The sequence below is a fragment of the Embiotoca jacksoni genome, unplaced genomic scaffold (assembly GCF_022577435.1).
Source record: "Embiotoca jacksoni isolate LCO1_2020_lvr unplaced genomic scaffold, fEmbJac1.0.p SCAF_10, whole genome shotgun sequence".
Classification (NCBI taxonomy): domain Eukaryota; kingdom Metazoa; phylum Chordata; class Actinopteri; family Embiotocidae; genus Embiotoca; species Embiotoca jacksoni.
Window position 1 is genome coordinate 8,396,517 of NW_027185230.1, and position 17,059 is coordinate 8,413,575.

The 17,059-nt window shown below is 40.9% G+C and overlaps 2 protein-coding genes across 3 annotated transcripts in view; both read left to right on the forward strand.

Annotated features, from left to right (window-relative positions):
* On the forward strand, positions 1–15,205 carry rbm18 (RNA binding motif protein 18). Its single transcript, XM_069163864.1, has 6 exons — positions 1–181; positions 1,107–1,218; positions 6,516–6,642; positions 7,602–7,688; positions 11,646–11,746; positions 13,580–15,205. Exons 2-6 carry the CDS (start codon positions 1,112–1,114, stop codon positions 13,761–13,763), a joined length of 606 nt encoding a protein of 201 aa, XP_069019965.1. The 5' UTR covers positions 1–181; positions 1,107–1,111; the 3' UTR covers positions 13,764–15,205.
* Positions 11,676–17,059, forward strand: part of lhx6a (LIM homeobox 6a) — a 23,964-nt gene continuing 18,580 nt past the window's right edge. Inside the window, exon 1 of one of the 2 annotated variants that reach the window (XM_069163841.1) lies at positions 11,676–11,746. Coding sequence is in view for 1 of the 2 variants with exons in the window: in XM_069163850.1 (XP_069019951.1) it covers positions 16,963–17,040 (78 nt within the window). In the remaining variant the exon portion in view is untranslated. Of the gene's footprint in view, positions 11,747–16,942; positions 17,041–17,059 lie in introns of those variants that run through there. The other variant, XM_069163850.1, reaches the window with a different exon arrangement.

The following is a 17,059-nucleotide window of genomic DNA, read 5'->3' on the forward strand; positions in this document are numbered from 1 at the left end:
CGGTAGCAAAGCGACTGTTTATCCGAGCTAGCCAGCCGAGTCGGTCCTTACGAGAGGGGAATCGTTTTTAATGAAATGGTTAGTGTTACGAATTGACGCAACTGAATCGTCCCGAAAGTGGGATTAGTGGCAAATTTAGTCGAAGACGTCGCCGCTGAAGAGGTTTGACAGAACAACGAAGGTAAACTGGAAGCTAACTTTAGCTTCAGTCACCTGCTCGTCCTGAATCGGCTCGTTTCGACTTTTCTAATCGTAATTTAAAGGAAAATCTTCCAATCTGGACCGAGTCTTGTTTGAGTTCACGCTGTCTGCTCTGGTTCAACTAGATAACCCGAACAAGGCCGGAGTGACGGTCGGTCGGTCCACCAGCCTGCAGATAGCTAAGCTAACGTTAGCCAGCAGCGTTTCCTAGTTGTCAACCAGACTTCTTGTTTTGTTTTTTTTTGTTTGTTTTGAGGTTTTAAAGGAGCCAAATGTTTACATGTTTACATGATACTCACCTCGGATCATTCCCTGATTCTGTCCGCATCGCGACTGAAGAAGTTATAACTCTGAACTGTTGAAGAAAACTGAACAAAAGATATGTTGACAGCAAACTGCTTCACCGACATCTTTAACACATATTGATCACATTTGAGCTATAAGTTATCAACACGGTTAAACTTCAAAAGTGGGCTCATTGTAAATCCTGAAAAAGAGTAAGGAATCAGTCCAACTTAAATGATCTGAGAAACGATTGTATGTGTTTTTGTTTTTCTGATTTTACTGAAATGACCTTCAGACTAGAAACTACATTTTCTTTGTGTCACTAGTCTGAACTTGGGTCACGACTGGTGTTTGAACTGATGCTTGCGTATGAAGGATTAACTGTCCGATCTATCCAGGGTACCAATAATAATAATAATAAAAAAGGCCTCACCTGGTCTCTTAATGTCTCTACGTGGTCCGTACTGCTCATTTTCTAGTTGCTTTCTGGTCGATCACGAAAGCCGCAGTGCTCGGATCAATATTGTTTAAGTTGCTCTGTAACACAACACCACATCCACGCTGACGCAAACGTAAAATGTGAACTTCACCCCTGTCCTTCATTCCCGCTCCCCAAACAGAACACATGTCGTCTGCAGCAGAGACGGTGGAAAATGCCTCCATCATTTCAGAGAGCATGGCCCACGATGGAAACCGCTTGTGGATAGGTAACATCGATCCCAAAATCACAGAGTGAGTAAATCCACCACGCATTACAGGAAGGGGTTCAAATCGCTTTGTTAAGCCTTCCCTTCATGTATCCATAAACTAGTCTTTACTACCTTATTACTCTTGATTGTGTGTCTCATTTCATGAACTTTACTGTCGGGCTTTTGGTTTTAAAGAGATCCTGATCAGCTTTTCACATTTCTACAGAAATACATCTCGGATGACAAACTGTTCAACACATTCAGGGCTTTAAAAACTGTCGAAATTAAAAAAACAAATTTCTATTTCACTACAAAAGTACAAATGTTTAGACTCGAGTGTGTGAAGCAGCCGGACGATTGAATAACAACACTTGTTGATTTGAACAGAAACTAGAGTTTGGTTGCTGTAATTTAGTCTTTGTTATGAACCTCAGTCATTGGTTTGTAACCTGCCTGGTTCTACCTCTCGGAGAGGCAACATATCGTGTGAGCGTATTTGATTGATTAACTGTGTGCCTAGTGTGTGTGTGTGTGTGTGTGTGTGTGTGTGTGTGTGTGTGTGGTGTGTGTGTGTGTGTGTGTGTGTGTGTGTTGTCGACTGAGACAGAGCAGACTGGGCTGGTGTGTGAAAGAGAGGCAGTGAGGCGCGGAGACCTGCTCCGCTAAGGAGCAGCCATCATTCCTCACTCACCTGCCCTGTTTACTCTCTCTGTGTCAACCTGGAGCTGATTGTGTGTGTGTGTGATTGTGATTGTGTTTGTGTGTGTGTGTGTAAGCGTGTTTAAATATGTTTGGGTGGCAGCTGGTGGGGTGCAGGCTTTAACACACGGTGGAGTCTGTGTACATTATCAGTCTGTCTCACTTGACACAACATCAGAGATACATGCAAAGATCTTTCTGTTGCTATGTTTGAGTGTGTGTGTGTGTGTGTGTGTGTGTGTGTGTGTGTGTGTGTGTGTGTGTGTGTGTGGTTGAATGTCCCTACAGTATGTTGTGATGGAGAGAAGGTAGTGACTCGGGTGAGGGGTGCGTTTGTGTGCTTGTGGGGGCTGCTGGAGAATGTTCGGGCCACAGCTCTGGTGGGCGTCTAGACAGGAGTTTCCTTCCCCTTTTCCCTGCTCTGCTCTACTTCTCCTTAAATAGCCCACTACTCTGCAGTGTGAAGGGAAAACAAGAGACATGCCCGTGGCCCCTGTTGCTGATTGGGAAGATTAATTAACTCCAGGACAGTGTGAGCAGTAACTCCCTCTGTTTGTCCTGGTAAGCAGAATTCAGGACAGAGGAGGGATGTAGACCTGAGATTCAAGGAGAAGCCAAACTAAGGAACAGCACACATTGATATCAGAATTTAAATTGAACAGTGAATAAAACTTTGTTTATTATGCAGGAGGTTTATTTTCACTTATCCAGTGAGTCAAACTTTACTCTATAAAATGTTTGTGAGCCATAAATCTGGTCTAAAATTTCACTGAAAGGTTTTTAGGTGTAATTAAGGGACATTTTATTTCTTTGATCTGTATTTTCAGTTCTTTGGAAGCACAGTTTGTCCCTTTAAATGTATCACAGTGTTAAATGATAACGTTTTATATAATAGCAATCTTGTAGAGTAATACTATTGTTGTATTTGGCCAGGCCGGCTGTTCTTCTCATTTACTGATCAGACATCCAGTTCTGCTGTGGTTGGTCAGGATGAAATATTAGACTTATTAAGCCATGATGATGTAAGAAAGCAACACGGTCACTTTGTGTAATGTGAAACGAATTTTGGCCTGTGTGTTCTACTGATTTATTATGCTTTCACACTGGAAGAAGGATAAAAGCTTCCTGTAGGGCTCTTATCTTAAAATGATTAGTTTAGACCAGGAAAAACATATTTCAAGCATAAGATTTTTTTTAAATTTTTTTTTAAATGAAGTCCTCTGATTTTCTCCTCATTCTCGGAAAATGTTCCTGCTACTGCCCTTTGAAAAACTCAGTAAAGAGCTTATTATTGCTGTCAAAGGACCAGTAATCTGTCACTCTACACCATTGAAATCTCCTCCGAGCCGACATGAACATCCCACATTAGTATCCTGTCAGATTTTCTTCCTCTCTCGTTGCCCGGCTCACACAGCAGAGCCAGAGCAGGTGGAACTGGAGCTTTCACCACATATTCATGTTTGTACTTTTGCATGCTTGGTAGTAATCCATCACCTTCTTCCTCTTTGTTCCCTCTCCGGCCCTCGTCTTATATACAGAGTTGTGTACCTGGAAGTTGTCATGACTTTTATTCAAGAACTTAACTTAAATGGTAACCAAACATTGTCTTACTCATACTGCAGTCCCAGATGAAAATATGAAGAAGCTGCAGGAACTAGCCCCTCCACCTCTCTACAGGTTTTCCCTTCTGAGCTGCACTTTTCTGGACCGAACCTCTTGTCTTATCTTTCTCTGGACTGGACTCACATCCCCCGTTTTCTTTCCCTCCCTTCCACTTCTCTGCTTTTTAGCTCTTGTGTCTTTCTTACCTGGCTTCCTCGCCTCCTGTCTTCTTGTGGCTTATCCTCCTCTTCCTACACTATTCACCTTGCTGTCAACATCCCCTCTCTGAACTTTACTCTCCGTTTGCCCCACCACCTCCCTCTTCCTCCGGTGGGTTTTACAGTCCCCATGAGGAGCGGCCCATTGTGGTTCAGCTCGCTAACTTTCAAAAATGTTCTTCGAGTGTCTGCCATTGATTCGCTCTCTAAATGTTGAATATATCTTTGTTTTTACTTTCTCCTGTAAAGCACCCTGAGCTGCATCTTATGTATGAAAGATGGTGTATAAACAATATGTAGTATTATGAAAACACATGCATGTTCAAACATAAAGTACATGTATGTGACTATATTGTAGTATCAAAATAGTATTTAATGCATTACAAATTGTAGAGTTGCACAAAAGCAAGACCGTCTATATGTGCACGAAATAAGTGTTTTAAATAGTGTAATAGACTTAATTTCATTAGGGGCTTTTCTGTGTAAGTGAGCCCAGTGCAGGATGAGGCACCTTCACATGAGAAGCTTGCAGGGTGTTGTCTGGGAAAAGCAGAAATTCTCGTTGGCCGAAAAGCCCTCCAGGGAGTCGTAGAAGGGTGGAAGACATTAGTACAACCTGTAGCTTAAACTCACACTTCACCCACAGCATCCCACATTCAGTCCCATTCACGTCACACAATCATTTTTTTGTTGACGCGCGCGCACACACACACACACACACACACACACACACACACACACACACACACACACACACACACACACACACACACACACAGAAAACACTTCAGGATTAAAAATAGCACGTGTCTAAACAATAAAAAGGCAGAAGCATTAAGTCCTCCCGAACAGTTACACAAAACACTTGAGGTCACTCTGAGGCCTGGACAGTCACATAAGGTAACGAAACAAAAACACAGGCTGGTGTTTGTTGATGCTTTTTGTTTAGACATTTTCGGTTTTGCTTTTGTTGTCGTTATTGTGCTTTGATGGGCCTTTTTCATGCAAGTAAATTTCACATACCGCGGTTGGAAAAGCACAGGTGTAAATAATAAAATCCGGTTAGGCTGATTTACATTTCGCTGCTTCAGTTGCCGAGTCCTGGTATCATGCATGCAGGCAAACTATTATTGTAATTATATTGTAACTGTAATTATTGTTATAATAACTATTATTTGTGACTTTGTCATTATTGCAGAAATACCCTGAAATTTTGTGATATTATTTTTTGGACCGTATCGCTCAACATCATTGATTCGTGATGTCGTAGAGGTTGACTCCATCAGTGGTATTGAAAAAGTAGAAATAGTCCGATTGTATAATTCAGATAATTACCCTACCATTATGTAATGTACCATATCTGCATTTATTTTAAGTAATAGCAAAAAAAAATATGAAATTTGTCATTTATTTCTGCAGCCGTCAGTTGTTGTTTTTTTACTTGTGAATGGAGTTATTTTGACTGCACGCTGCATCCAACTGTGATTCTGTGGTTTGCACTGAGATGTCTTGTGTAAACTCGCGATTTAATTGGTTTGCAAACAGCTGCAGGTGATGGAGACGGCACTTGGCTGCTCTCATTACCTTTCATTTGGGAACATAAGGAGCTACTTCACAGGTGGTTTCAATGACTAATCAACCAGGAAGAGGCTGAGTAGTGTTAATGGGACTGTGTCGGGTAGAGCAGTTTGGGCAGCAGAGGGACACCAGACTTGAATGATCCAAGACCTGTAACAAGTACTAAATTTACTCATTCATCAATTATTTAGTTGACATAATATTTTGATAATTGATTTCCTTGTTGCAGTATTTTTTTTTTTTTATTGAACAAAAACTTGTTTTCAGCCTCTGAAATGTAAATATTTGCTGGGTTTCTTATTCTGTAAGAGGAAATTCAATTTCTTCTCTTGATATTCGATTATCAGACGAAACAAGCAACTTGAATGTGTCTGCTTGTGTCTTGGAAAATTCTAATGTGCATTTGGCAGTCATTTCTTGTTAATGAAATTGAAAAACGCTTGCTGCTCAGCACGTGTCGCAAATATTCAGTCTGTTCCCGTGTATTTATTGTGATACTGCAGTGAATATAGTCTCAAAGTGACCCTGAACTCATTGCTCTTTTCTGAAAAAATATTTTTTTCCCATGGCTGCTAGCGGTCAGTTACACACACGCGCACACACACGCGTGCACACACACACACACACACACACACACACACTGCATAACTCTTCAATGAGCACATATCTATGTTCGGTTGTAGCCCAGCAGTCCCCGGCAGCTTCACACCGTCGGTGCAGGTTGTTTGTGCAGAGGTCGATGCTCAGGGGGGATTTGGGGCTTCCTCTGTTTTATTCCCTCATTGTCCTGCTACTGTATCCTCGGCATTGTCTCAATAAGAGATTTACTATCACTGGCGGGCCACACCAGCTGGCCTGCTGCTAAAAAGGTGTCGGGGAGAGAAAGCTGTCATTCTCATTAGCCTCACTTGACAGATTCACAGACTGTTTGGTGGCAAATACACTGTGGGGGGATCCATGTCACTGTTTCACAGGGTTAACTTGCAACAGAGCACAGATCATCATGGAAAATGTAACGTGTTATTGTATGTCGCTTTGGATAAAAGCGTCAGCTAAATGTAATGTAATGAAAAGTATGATAAAATCATGTCTTATATGGGACCTTTACAAAATATTTAAGTAAGTTTGTCTACTCTCCTTCTGTCTCTATTTTATTAAATATTTACAGAGTAAATTCTTGAAAAAATCTTGACCAACTTTAATTTTTTTTGTGCTTTATGTCACATGATTCATTTCTCTCCAGGTATCACCTAGTGAAGTTGTTGGAGAAATTTGGCAAAGTGAAACAGTTTGACTTCCTGTTTCACAAATCTGGGCCTTTGGAGGGACAACCACGAGGCTACTGCTTTGTCAACTTCAGCACCAGAGAGGTACATGGAAAATGTGTTTACATTACATTATTCTTCTGTGATTATTCAATTATTTTACATCATTTTATTTTGCCACGACATGTAGTTTTGTCCAAACTCGGACGCATAAAATATCAAGCTTTGATTTTGTAATGAACAAAACTCCAAATCCACAATCAGTGGCAGCACATTTTTAATTGGATCAGTACAAGAATTGCATTTTAACTTCAAAGGTTTGTGTACATGAGGCTAAAAAGAAAATGGTTGCTTGATTAAACATTTCGCATCCTTTATTACAGTCAGATACGGTATATTTTATCAAAGGAAATCCCTTTATTGTGTGCAGTAATGTTCCCCAGGTCGAAATCGTTCAACAAACTTCACGAGACATCCTCGAGCAGTCAGGACCTCATTGTGTGTCTTAATAAAGTGGACCGTATTTCAAAAAAAAAAAAAAGGACTTAAAAGCGGTGCGCTCGGCCTCACGGGTTGAGCGGGCAGTATTTGTTTTGGAGTGTGCCGGGGGATCATGATAAGCATCTAGTTTCACAGCTAGTGTCTGTCAGTGGGACATGAGGCCCTCCCAAAAGTATTATACAGAGGAAGTGCGGGTTTATCTGGCACACTCGCACACACTTACATGTAGACACACTGAGATAAAGAACTTCATTAATATCATTTGGCATCAAAGCCACTCAGACGTTTGATTAGACAAAACTCCATTTTCTCATACTGCCTCTCAAACACGCAGCAGAGACACACACGTACTCAAACACATCCGTTACGGCCTTCTGCAAGCAGAGTGGCACATCATCATCTGTTATTGTTGCTGCCATCTCTCTATTGTGAGGAGTAATGATTTAATGACTTGGATGCAATCATGGAGGCTGATTTTTAATTATAATTGTAAATAACTTGTTCCTTTGTCTTCCTCTCTGTTCCTCGTCTTTGCTTTCTCTCCGTGCCGTGTGTGTCTGCAGGAGGCAGAAAGGGCGATTCAGTGTTTAAATGGGAAGCTGGCTTTGTCCAAGAAGCTGGTCGTGCGCTGGGCGCATGCACAGGTGAGGGTAAGTGTCAAGCTCACTTCCCAGATACAGTTCAAAACCTTGAAATGTTATAAATGGGTGATTGCTTGGTGTTTCTAAAAAGTGGACGTAGCTTCCGGGTCTGAAAAATGAGGCCAACGCTGAAGTGCCATAAACTGAAATACCAATGAGTGCTGTCAGGGGTTGTATCCAAAAAGAGCGGCTTCTCTCATTAATTACAAAGTCAATAGGCTCCACCCCGGCTCGCCCAAATATGGTCACTTCTGGTTCCAAACTGGCAAAAGTCAAACTCGGTCATCATAACAGCAGTTCACAAACTAATGGGTGACATCGCTGTTGGTTTCCACTTTGACGCATCACATTTATTGATAACACTGAGATTGTGGATGCAGTCTGTCGTCTTGTCTGCAGGTTTACTGACAAAACATATCTGTGCATTAGAAAACTATTGACTTTAACAAATAAAAGTTAAAGGAAACAGGCCCGGTGTTACCGTACGCAAGACTTGAGGCTTTAAAGAAACAGCCAATTAATCTTGAGATGAAGAACATTTGTAAGAGTACAGCCCAGCAGTCTGGGGTGTAGTAAAAGATAATAACCGTCTTTTCGTGAGTTTTTATTCTGATATTACTACTCCAGTTTGCAGAGAGCGCAGGGATCCCAGCACAACCTATGCCTGTCTCTTAACAATAGGCAGCCTACTGGCGAAGGGTGAAGGGATATCCTGTATAGAGACGAATCACGCCCTTCACGCACACACACACACACACACACACACACACACACACACACACACACACACACACACACACACACACACACACACACAAACACATGGCAGAGGGAGGTCAAGGTCAGCGCTGCTGCCTCTAAGACAACACCGTGAGATAAATCTGCCCATAGGCTCGTTGTAAATGGGCTGAATCCACCATTCCAACCATAAATAGTAGCTATCTTTATTGATGCTGTCACAAACATACAATTTTAGATTTCTAAATGCTCCGTTAATATGAATCTGCCTGCGTCATGGGGTGACTCGGATGCAAAAAAAAAAAGAATTTTAACTACTGAACTTACAGTGACTATCAACACCTTTAATATGCTGCTCCCTCACACTTACCAGTGGTCTCAGCTCAAATGTACTGCCAATGATACAAACAATGCTGTCTGTGATATTCACCATCATTTGGATTTGATACACTTTTGTTGGAAAATCATCAGAAAATTCTTTTCCTGATAAAAAAAAACATGGCTAATTGGAGGTTTTTATATTTAATGTTTTTATCTCTGTGTTCAGGTTTTGTGATGTAAGGTGTTCCTCTGTCTCTGCCTGTTTCCGCAAATATTATGTCTTTGTGGGAATAAATACCAGCTCAGCTCAGCAATAAGTGTTTTCTGTCCATCAACTTAAACTCAAATAGTCAAGAAAATAATCTTGAAGAACAGTCTAGATAAATGTTTCGCCAGGTATATATATTTTTTTTATATTTGTGCGTCTTGCTACAGAAGAGAAAGAGTGACAGTTTTCACAGCATTACATGAGCGAGTTTTATTCAATTTGAGGTCCCTCAATCCTACACCATCCTGCCCGATTTAAATTGAAGCCGCACCATTGAGATTCTTTCTCCTCTCCGTGGGGCAGTATTTCCACCCAACTTGCTGCCAAACTTCTCATTGGTCTGCATCTTTGTTGACAAACATGAGTACACAATATGTTCACATTATCATGTTTTCTGAGGTTCAGGGGAAGAAAAGCTGGAAGGGTTATGGCTGAATGTCACCAAACATATCTACCAAGCAGTCATGTGTTCCAAAAGCCTGAAAGTAGAAGATGGGGCCCCTTTACAAATATCAGGACCACCCATCACCTCTAAAGATTTTTTTCCAAAAGCTGTCACATCATTAGACGAGCTGCTGAGGCATGTGTTGTGGGCGTGCTGGCAAACTTTGGCATTTTCCAAAAGATTTTTGATCCTTGATGTATTTCATTGGTCATATTTCCTTTCAGCCAGAGATTTGTGTTTTGAGATTTGTGGGCTCAGTGTATTGTGATCCAGTGTTTGGTCATGGACAAAGCTGCACAAGGTTGAAGTGCTGTACTGATACTCCTGGTGCTGGAGAGAAGTCACATGGATCGGCCTGTAAATCGGCTACTGTCACCAATTTTTCCAGTGAATCTGTGAGCTATCGACCAATGAAACCAGCTCAGGTCCAACTGAAAGGGACGTTTGTTAAGCCTGTCTGTCTTCACCGACTCCAACAAAACAGTGACGTGCTGGGATTAGTGAGTCAGAGACAGGCTGTGTCAAACTTGTTGTGAGATACCCAGGCTTGCATTTTGACTTTATTACACAGCTTTGAAAGAGAGGAATTCACTCTGATGAGCGTTTATTCAAGCATTTCCCCAAAGTTATTTTTCAAATCCGCACATTTCCAAATCTACTAATTGAACTGTTAAAAGGTTATGAGCTAATTCGTGACCGTATTATTCTGTATTCGTCGTTATACAGTTAAACCAATATTTGGAAAATGATTTTCATCGATTGATATTCCTTTTTTAAAGGAAAAATAGCAAAGAATTCACCACTTCTGTCTTCTTAAATTTGAATATCTGAAGACTGTTGTTCACGCAAACCAAACGATTAATTGAATAAATAATCACAATGAAATAACCATTAGTTGCAGCCGTATTACAGTATTTGTAAATTAAACTTGCTACAAATTTGAATCTCATCTTTACGAACCGATCTAACGTGATCCTCATGTTACACATCTATTTTAATCCTTAACGAAGTTCTTAATGCCTAAGTGTACCTGTCAGAGCATCAACTAGGACATATAGATAATTCTCCTTTTTAATTAGAATTGAAACATTATTATAACACTTTCAGATTTAACCGAACAAACTTTCCCATTACGTGGGCTTTGGGTTGTTTACAGATACTGTATGGCCTGAATGGCTCTATGTAGATGTCTATGCATTCCAGCCACATGCCTTTAGGAATAGGTGGAAGGGAAGGGCCTTGGGCGGTGCAATGGTCATTGTTTTACACTTATTCTTGGCTATACAAGATATGTTATTTATTTCACGGGACAGTATGTCAGAATGCGCGTGTGTTTTTGTACATTTATGTAACGCCGTGTAACTTCATTTGATTCTGTTCCTGTTCAGCCTACTACACCTTTGTCAGATAATTTAAGTTTTTCATTCCTGTAAATGGAAGCTGATGCATCCAAACGCTGGGGATTACCGTACCCTTCATGCTCTGTTTTTTTTTTTCCTTGTTTTTTTTTCTCCACAGGTTTGACGAATTCTGTGTTGGCTGGTGGAGATGTTTGGAAGGTGGTTTTTGAGAGGAATGAGTGCAGACGTTGATTGTTGCTCGTCAGCCGGTCCCACTTTTTATCTTCCCCTCGTCCCTTAGAGTGCGTTTGTGAGCTGAACACGCAGTCCCAAACAAGATCAGTTCATTAATGTTCATAGTTTTGGAATGCAGAGAACTGATGTCAGTATTTATAAGGAGTTCTGATGGTCTCTAAATGTCTGGCTGACATGGTTTCTTCTTATTCTTATTGTCGGCTTCTCTTTTTCTGCCTGTTCTGTGTTCCTGTTTAAACTTAGCCCTAAAAATGTGTCTCAGGTGCAGGAATACAGTTGGCATTGCACTTTCATTTGTAATCAGGAATGCACATTTCTGTCTCTGTTAGTTACTAGAACATTTGAGTTTTAATTTTCTGCCAGATGTGAGCTATAATCTGTATCGCAGCCAGAATTACATCTGGATTCTACCATTAGTTTATCCCACTGACTCTCTGCTTATTTTGTGATCATTCATGTGTCTCTGTCGTTTCTTGCTGTACCTGTTTTTTTTTACTCCTTTTATTTGTCTCTCTCCATCTGTCTGTTCATCTACATTTCCATCGCTGTTTGTGTGGGTGTCTTTTTTTTTTTTTTTTGGCCACCTATTTTGTTTAAAGAGGTTTGAAGGTTTCCGTAATGACAAGACGATGCCTCCGAGCCTGGAACCGTCGTGCAGTGGTTCAGCAGAAGAAGGATCCATAACAACCAACCACCTCAGGTTGGCATCCAAAGCATACACACACACACACACACACACACACACACACGCGCAGCATTGTCCTTCCGGTTTGCAGTTGTTGTATTTATTTTCGTCTTTGTGTTCTGCACGTCTGTCCACACTGAGCCAGCAGGTTCACACTCAAAACGTCTTGAAAACTGTGTCTACAGCACATGAAACTGTTTCACATGTTTTGATGAAGCGAAGAAAACGGAACTTTTCACATAAGCGTGCTCAGCGGTGGCCCTTCCATTAATGAGAAAGAAAAAAATAACCGCTTTACTGCCAATATACCTGATCCCACGATACACTACGGTCGTTAGGGTGTCGCTACGCTTTGAATTGGGTTTCCGTAACTTCCTAGAACTAACGATCCGACTTTCACTTCATGTCACGAAATACCAGGTGCATTGTGGGGAGAAACTTATCAGACTTTTCTACGAGTGTCGCCGTCGGTTACGTCCACAAACACTTTTACCTTCAGATTTGCATAGACGACGCCAATAGCAATGACTTATTTTCGATTATACTGAAACCTTAATTTACCTCGCTAGCATCGAGACCTTTCTGCCTGTATTGGGAACTTTTACACATCCGTATGTAAATTGTATGCGTGCATATACAGACGAATTCTCTCGATATTGATTTAGCCTATTACTGCCAGATAAATCTCTGTATTTCAGAGCATGTTGAGTTTTTACATTTTTTAAATCTGGTGTCTGGTGAGACTTTCCCACACCGGCCAAATGAATGCGCGCCGGGCGCGCTCTATTGGGCGGCGCACGCGCGTCGGAGACTTTTTGCCAGTCGAGCCGGCTAAGTTCACGTTTAGCCCAATGCCAACTTCGAACGGGGATAAAAAATTATTTTCTCGATTCTCCAAATGAGCACGTGTTTACAGTGTTTTTGTAATTAGTCTCACCGGCAGAAGAGGGAGACAAAAGTTCCCCACGGCACATTTAACACCCTCTCCGCTGTACTCGATCTTAGTCCTTAAAGTATTACAAGAGAGCTGGTTTACTTTTTTTTTTTTTTTTTTTTTTGCTTTCACCACAGTTCAGGTTCAGTTCATCTGAGAACAACCGGACTGAGCGCTTTGGCTCCAGAACCGTCTGGGTGTGAGCGTCGAGCTTCTGTCAAAGCAAATTCCAGCATATTCTGTTATTGGTGCTACAATTGCAGCCCATATTCACGGACACATATACACATTGTAAAGTGCACCATTTAAATGGAGCCCTGTTAAGTCTGTATATAATGTTCTCTTACGGAGACAGTCCGGTGTGCGTAGCTGCAGGACTCTTCTCTGGAAAGGCTGCACACTTGGATTCTAGTGTAAACTTCAACACCACTCTCTCCACGCAGCACAAGAGTAATATACACTATAACACGGTTTTCCCCCTCTTTCCTTCCTCGCTCCTTGTTTTTTTTTTTTTTTACATCCTTCTCGCACACTTATTTATTCCCTCCTTTGCTCTTCCCCTCACGAGCACCGTCATTTGTCTTACAATCTTCTCTCACTTTGCCCCTCCAAATTCTGTTTCACCATTTCAATACGAGATTTTAACTGTTTTTCATGCGGCACAACTGGTGATCTCTTGCTTGCACTTCACTTTTCTTTTTTTTTTTGTCATCCGACCATCCTCTCACTTAGAGTGCTAATAGCTCCCCCCCCCCCTCCCGCCTTAACCAAAGCCAGAATCTGTCCATCACTCGGTGTGTCCCTCACTCTCAGTACCAGCACTGGTATTTCCCACTCCTCTCCCCCTCAGCCTCAACGCTAACATCTCCTTTCTCTGTATTTTTTTTTTTTTTTTTTTTTTTCCCCCCCTCCAGTACGAGTGCTAAGATCCGCGCCATCGAGGCCAAGCTCCAGATGATGGAGGAGAATCCAGACGATAGCTACTCGGGCCCGTCGGCCTACGTTTACAACAAACCGCCAGAGAGGAAACGCTGGGAGCCCTACCAGAAATCGCACCACAATAACCAGAGCAGGCCCTTCCGCAAGTTTAGGAGATGACCCACCCCCCCAACCCTCCACTTATTCTGGAGAGCCTCCACCCCATCCCTCCATTATCCACACCTCAGCCCCCACCTCCACACAAACAGTCTCTACATTAGATCCTATACAAACTATACGCATCCTATCTGGGAAGGAAAGATTTTCAATTGAACCAGATGAACAGCAGCCGAACTGTTTGGGAGGAACCGCGACGATCATGGACAAATGCCTGAAGTGTTTTCAGGTTACAGGTTCAGCAGTTCTTATTTAGTCTGATCTATGACCCGGCGGCCGTGCAGGTTTGATCCCTCGTCAATCTGCTGTCACTTTTGCAGAGATTTATCACAGGTGTGATTCATATGGCTGCGAGTCCAGTGAGTCACACAATATAGGAAAGAGAAAAGTTATTGTTTAGGACTTTAAATTCTCTTCTTGTTTTTGACACGTCTGCTACTCACAGATTACATTATTTAATGAAGAGAGAAGTTGTTTTTTGGGGGCCTTACTTTTCAGTTTGGATTTATTTAAGACTTATTGGTTTGTATTAACGGAGTTCAAATGATTAGCCACAAGCCACTCAGCGACTGTCACTGCAAGTTGCAGGATTTTTGTGGTTCCTTGTTTTTTTTTTTCCTTCAAGTTTTGCTTTTTTTTTTTTTTGTCTTGGATCCAATTTTTATATGAGTCTTTTTACAGACTTTTGTGTAGTGTGTAGATTTTCGGTATCTCCCTGGCCACAGTCTTATTATTTGGATTTTTCAATTAAAGATTAATAATCACATCTCCAATGTGTTTTTTTAATGACATAGATGTTCTATGTTGCGATTAAAATAACAGATTCAGGTTTAGGAGTTATCACAACATTTAATTAAACTCCATGTCATTAATGGGAAACATAGAAAACATCTACACAGGTATGGAGCCACAGCATTTCTAAACATATTCTATAATTATTGCTGCATTTTGTGCAGTCTACCAGAGACTCCTGTAATTAACTGCAATATTTTGTAGCCCTTTTTGAATACGGGTTTAATGAGCAAACATTATGTTTTAAAGGTAATTATTGATATCCATAATTGAGCATAGCAACTTTAATGTGATCTCACTTGTTCTGTCCCGCAGGTGAGGCTGTAAAATCGCCTGTCAGGGCAAAAATTTGTTTTCCAACCAAAAATTCCTGACCAACACAAATGTTGTAGCGAGGATACCCAGCAGATTTAACTCAAATGTTGGTCTGTAACATCGCAGTAAAGACGATGATTATAGACGGAAGAGCACAATTTGGTGCGTATCGATGAACCAAATCCTACCTCTTGACATCAGCCCTTTATCGAATTTGATTGTTGGTATAAACGTCATTTACCAGATTGCAGAATATTTCTGATGTCCATTGGAGCCGACAAATGATTTCTTTTCAATGTCTGTATTTATCTGTTTCAAATAAAAAAAAAAGGCCTGTTTGTTAAAGTATCTTTTCAACTGATGGAAAAATAATCAGTAGCCTAGCCTATATTTCTGGACTGAAGAAGAAATTCCTATATTTTTTTAAGTCTAGTTTTTATTCTGAATTTAAGATTACTCTGTGCTCTTTGCGGAAAACCAAATGATTGACACGTCGATTTCAACCAGCCTGTGCGCAAACATATCCTGTAATTATCAGGCTTCCTCTTAGTGAGTTTTTGTGAGCATTTAGCTTTATGTGCATCAGTTCCCATAATGGTTGCGTGAATTACTCTCTTTCTTTCATGACCGATTTTGTTAGGGATATAAAATTCAAGTGTTGAAACAATAGACAATATATATTAAAAAAAATATATAATCCTAACTTAAAAAAAACCAAACATCTGTAGCTACACCATATAGCCTAAGTATTATTGTTTAGCTTGTTTGCCTTCTAAATTCTAAAAACACCAAAGTGAAATATACATTTTGTCATAATGTATTTGACCTTCATATTTCACACTGCGTGAAATTGAAATGTTATACTCCTGTACGAATTTTTCAGGTCATCCAATTATAAATAGGCCTATACGTGAAGCCTTAAATACTTATATTAAAGGTAAATAAAATACTTTGGAGTGAAGCAATTATTTAAATTAAAATGTAATTAATTAGATTATTTTTTTTTTTACATTTAAGATTTTAAATGCAGTCTCTTAATTCTCTTGTATTTCGAAGCGTCGTTATTTGTTTGGATGTAAATGTTGCACGCGAATAAACACTATAATCGCCGTTTATACAAAGGTTTATTTATATGCGCAAATATGTTCGTAAATTGTCGCGCCGCTGCTTATATAATCAGCATCAGTTGTATATTTCCAGTAGCAAATAAATGACAATTATATATACAACTATAATTTACTTTTTTCTCTCTCTCTCTCTCTCTCTCTCTCTCTCTCTCTGCGGCTGCCGCTATAAATGTCTGAGATATCAAACATACACCAGCAGAGCTTGAGTAAGTTTCTGTCATAACTGTTCCAAAACTGCGTCCACCCTTCTCACGCATATGAAACTCTTTCCCTCACCCTCCCCCTTCTTTCACTATAAGGCAGGCCAGAGAGTCGGACCAACTTTCACTGCAGCTCTGCAGAGACGCTCTCGGTTCTCCGCTCGTTTTGCGCTCCGGTCGCCTTTTGCAAAGCCCCTGCAGCCTCTCATCTGAAAAGCCTCGGAGTAAAAAAAAAAAAAAAAAAAAAAAAAAAAAAAGCTGCCAACCCCTACAATTTGATGAACTTCCTGTAGTCAGGACTCCTGCTCCAAAGCGGAGGGAGAGAGAGAGAGGGAGAGAGAGAGAGAGAGAGAGAGAGAGGGGGAAACGGGGAAAGGAAGAAATCGTTCTGTTCTAAATCAGGCTCTCTGAAGAGCAGCGAAGCAACTCCTCGTCTCCTGCATAGCTTCACAACTGTTTTGAGTCAGATTCGTCGCGCGCTGCAGCAGTTTTTTGTTTTTCCAAAAAAAAAAAAAAAAAAAAAAAAAAAAAAAAAAAAGAGAGAGAGAGAGAAAACATTTTTTTTTTTTTTTTTTTTTTTTTTTTTGCGCTAAAAGCAAAACTTTTCGCCAGTTGCACGCGAGTCCGTGCGCGGTACGGATGCTACGGAGGTTTGACGCCCCAATCGTCGATTCCTTGCCCCTGATCCCGGGCACCGAGTTTTGGAGACACTTGAAGCGCTGAGACTCCCCCGGGGGAAGGGGAGGGAGGGAGGGGGGGGGGGGGTTCATGTACTGGAAAAATGAAGTTTTGTCACCTCTTTCAGAGGGAAATAAGATTCTGTCCGAAGGAGTTCCCACGAAGCAGGTACTGACGCTGGAATAAA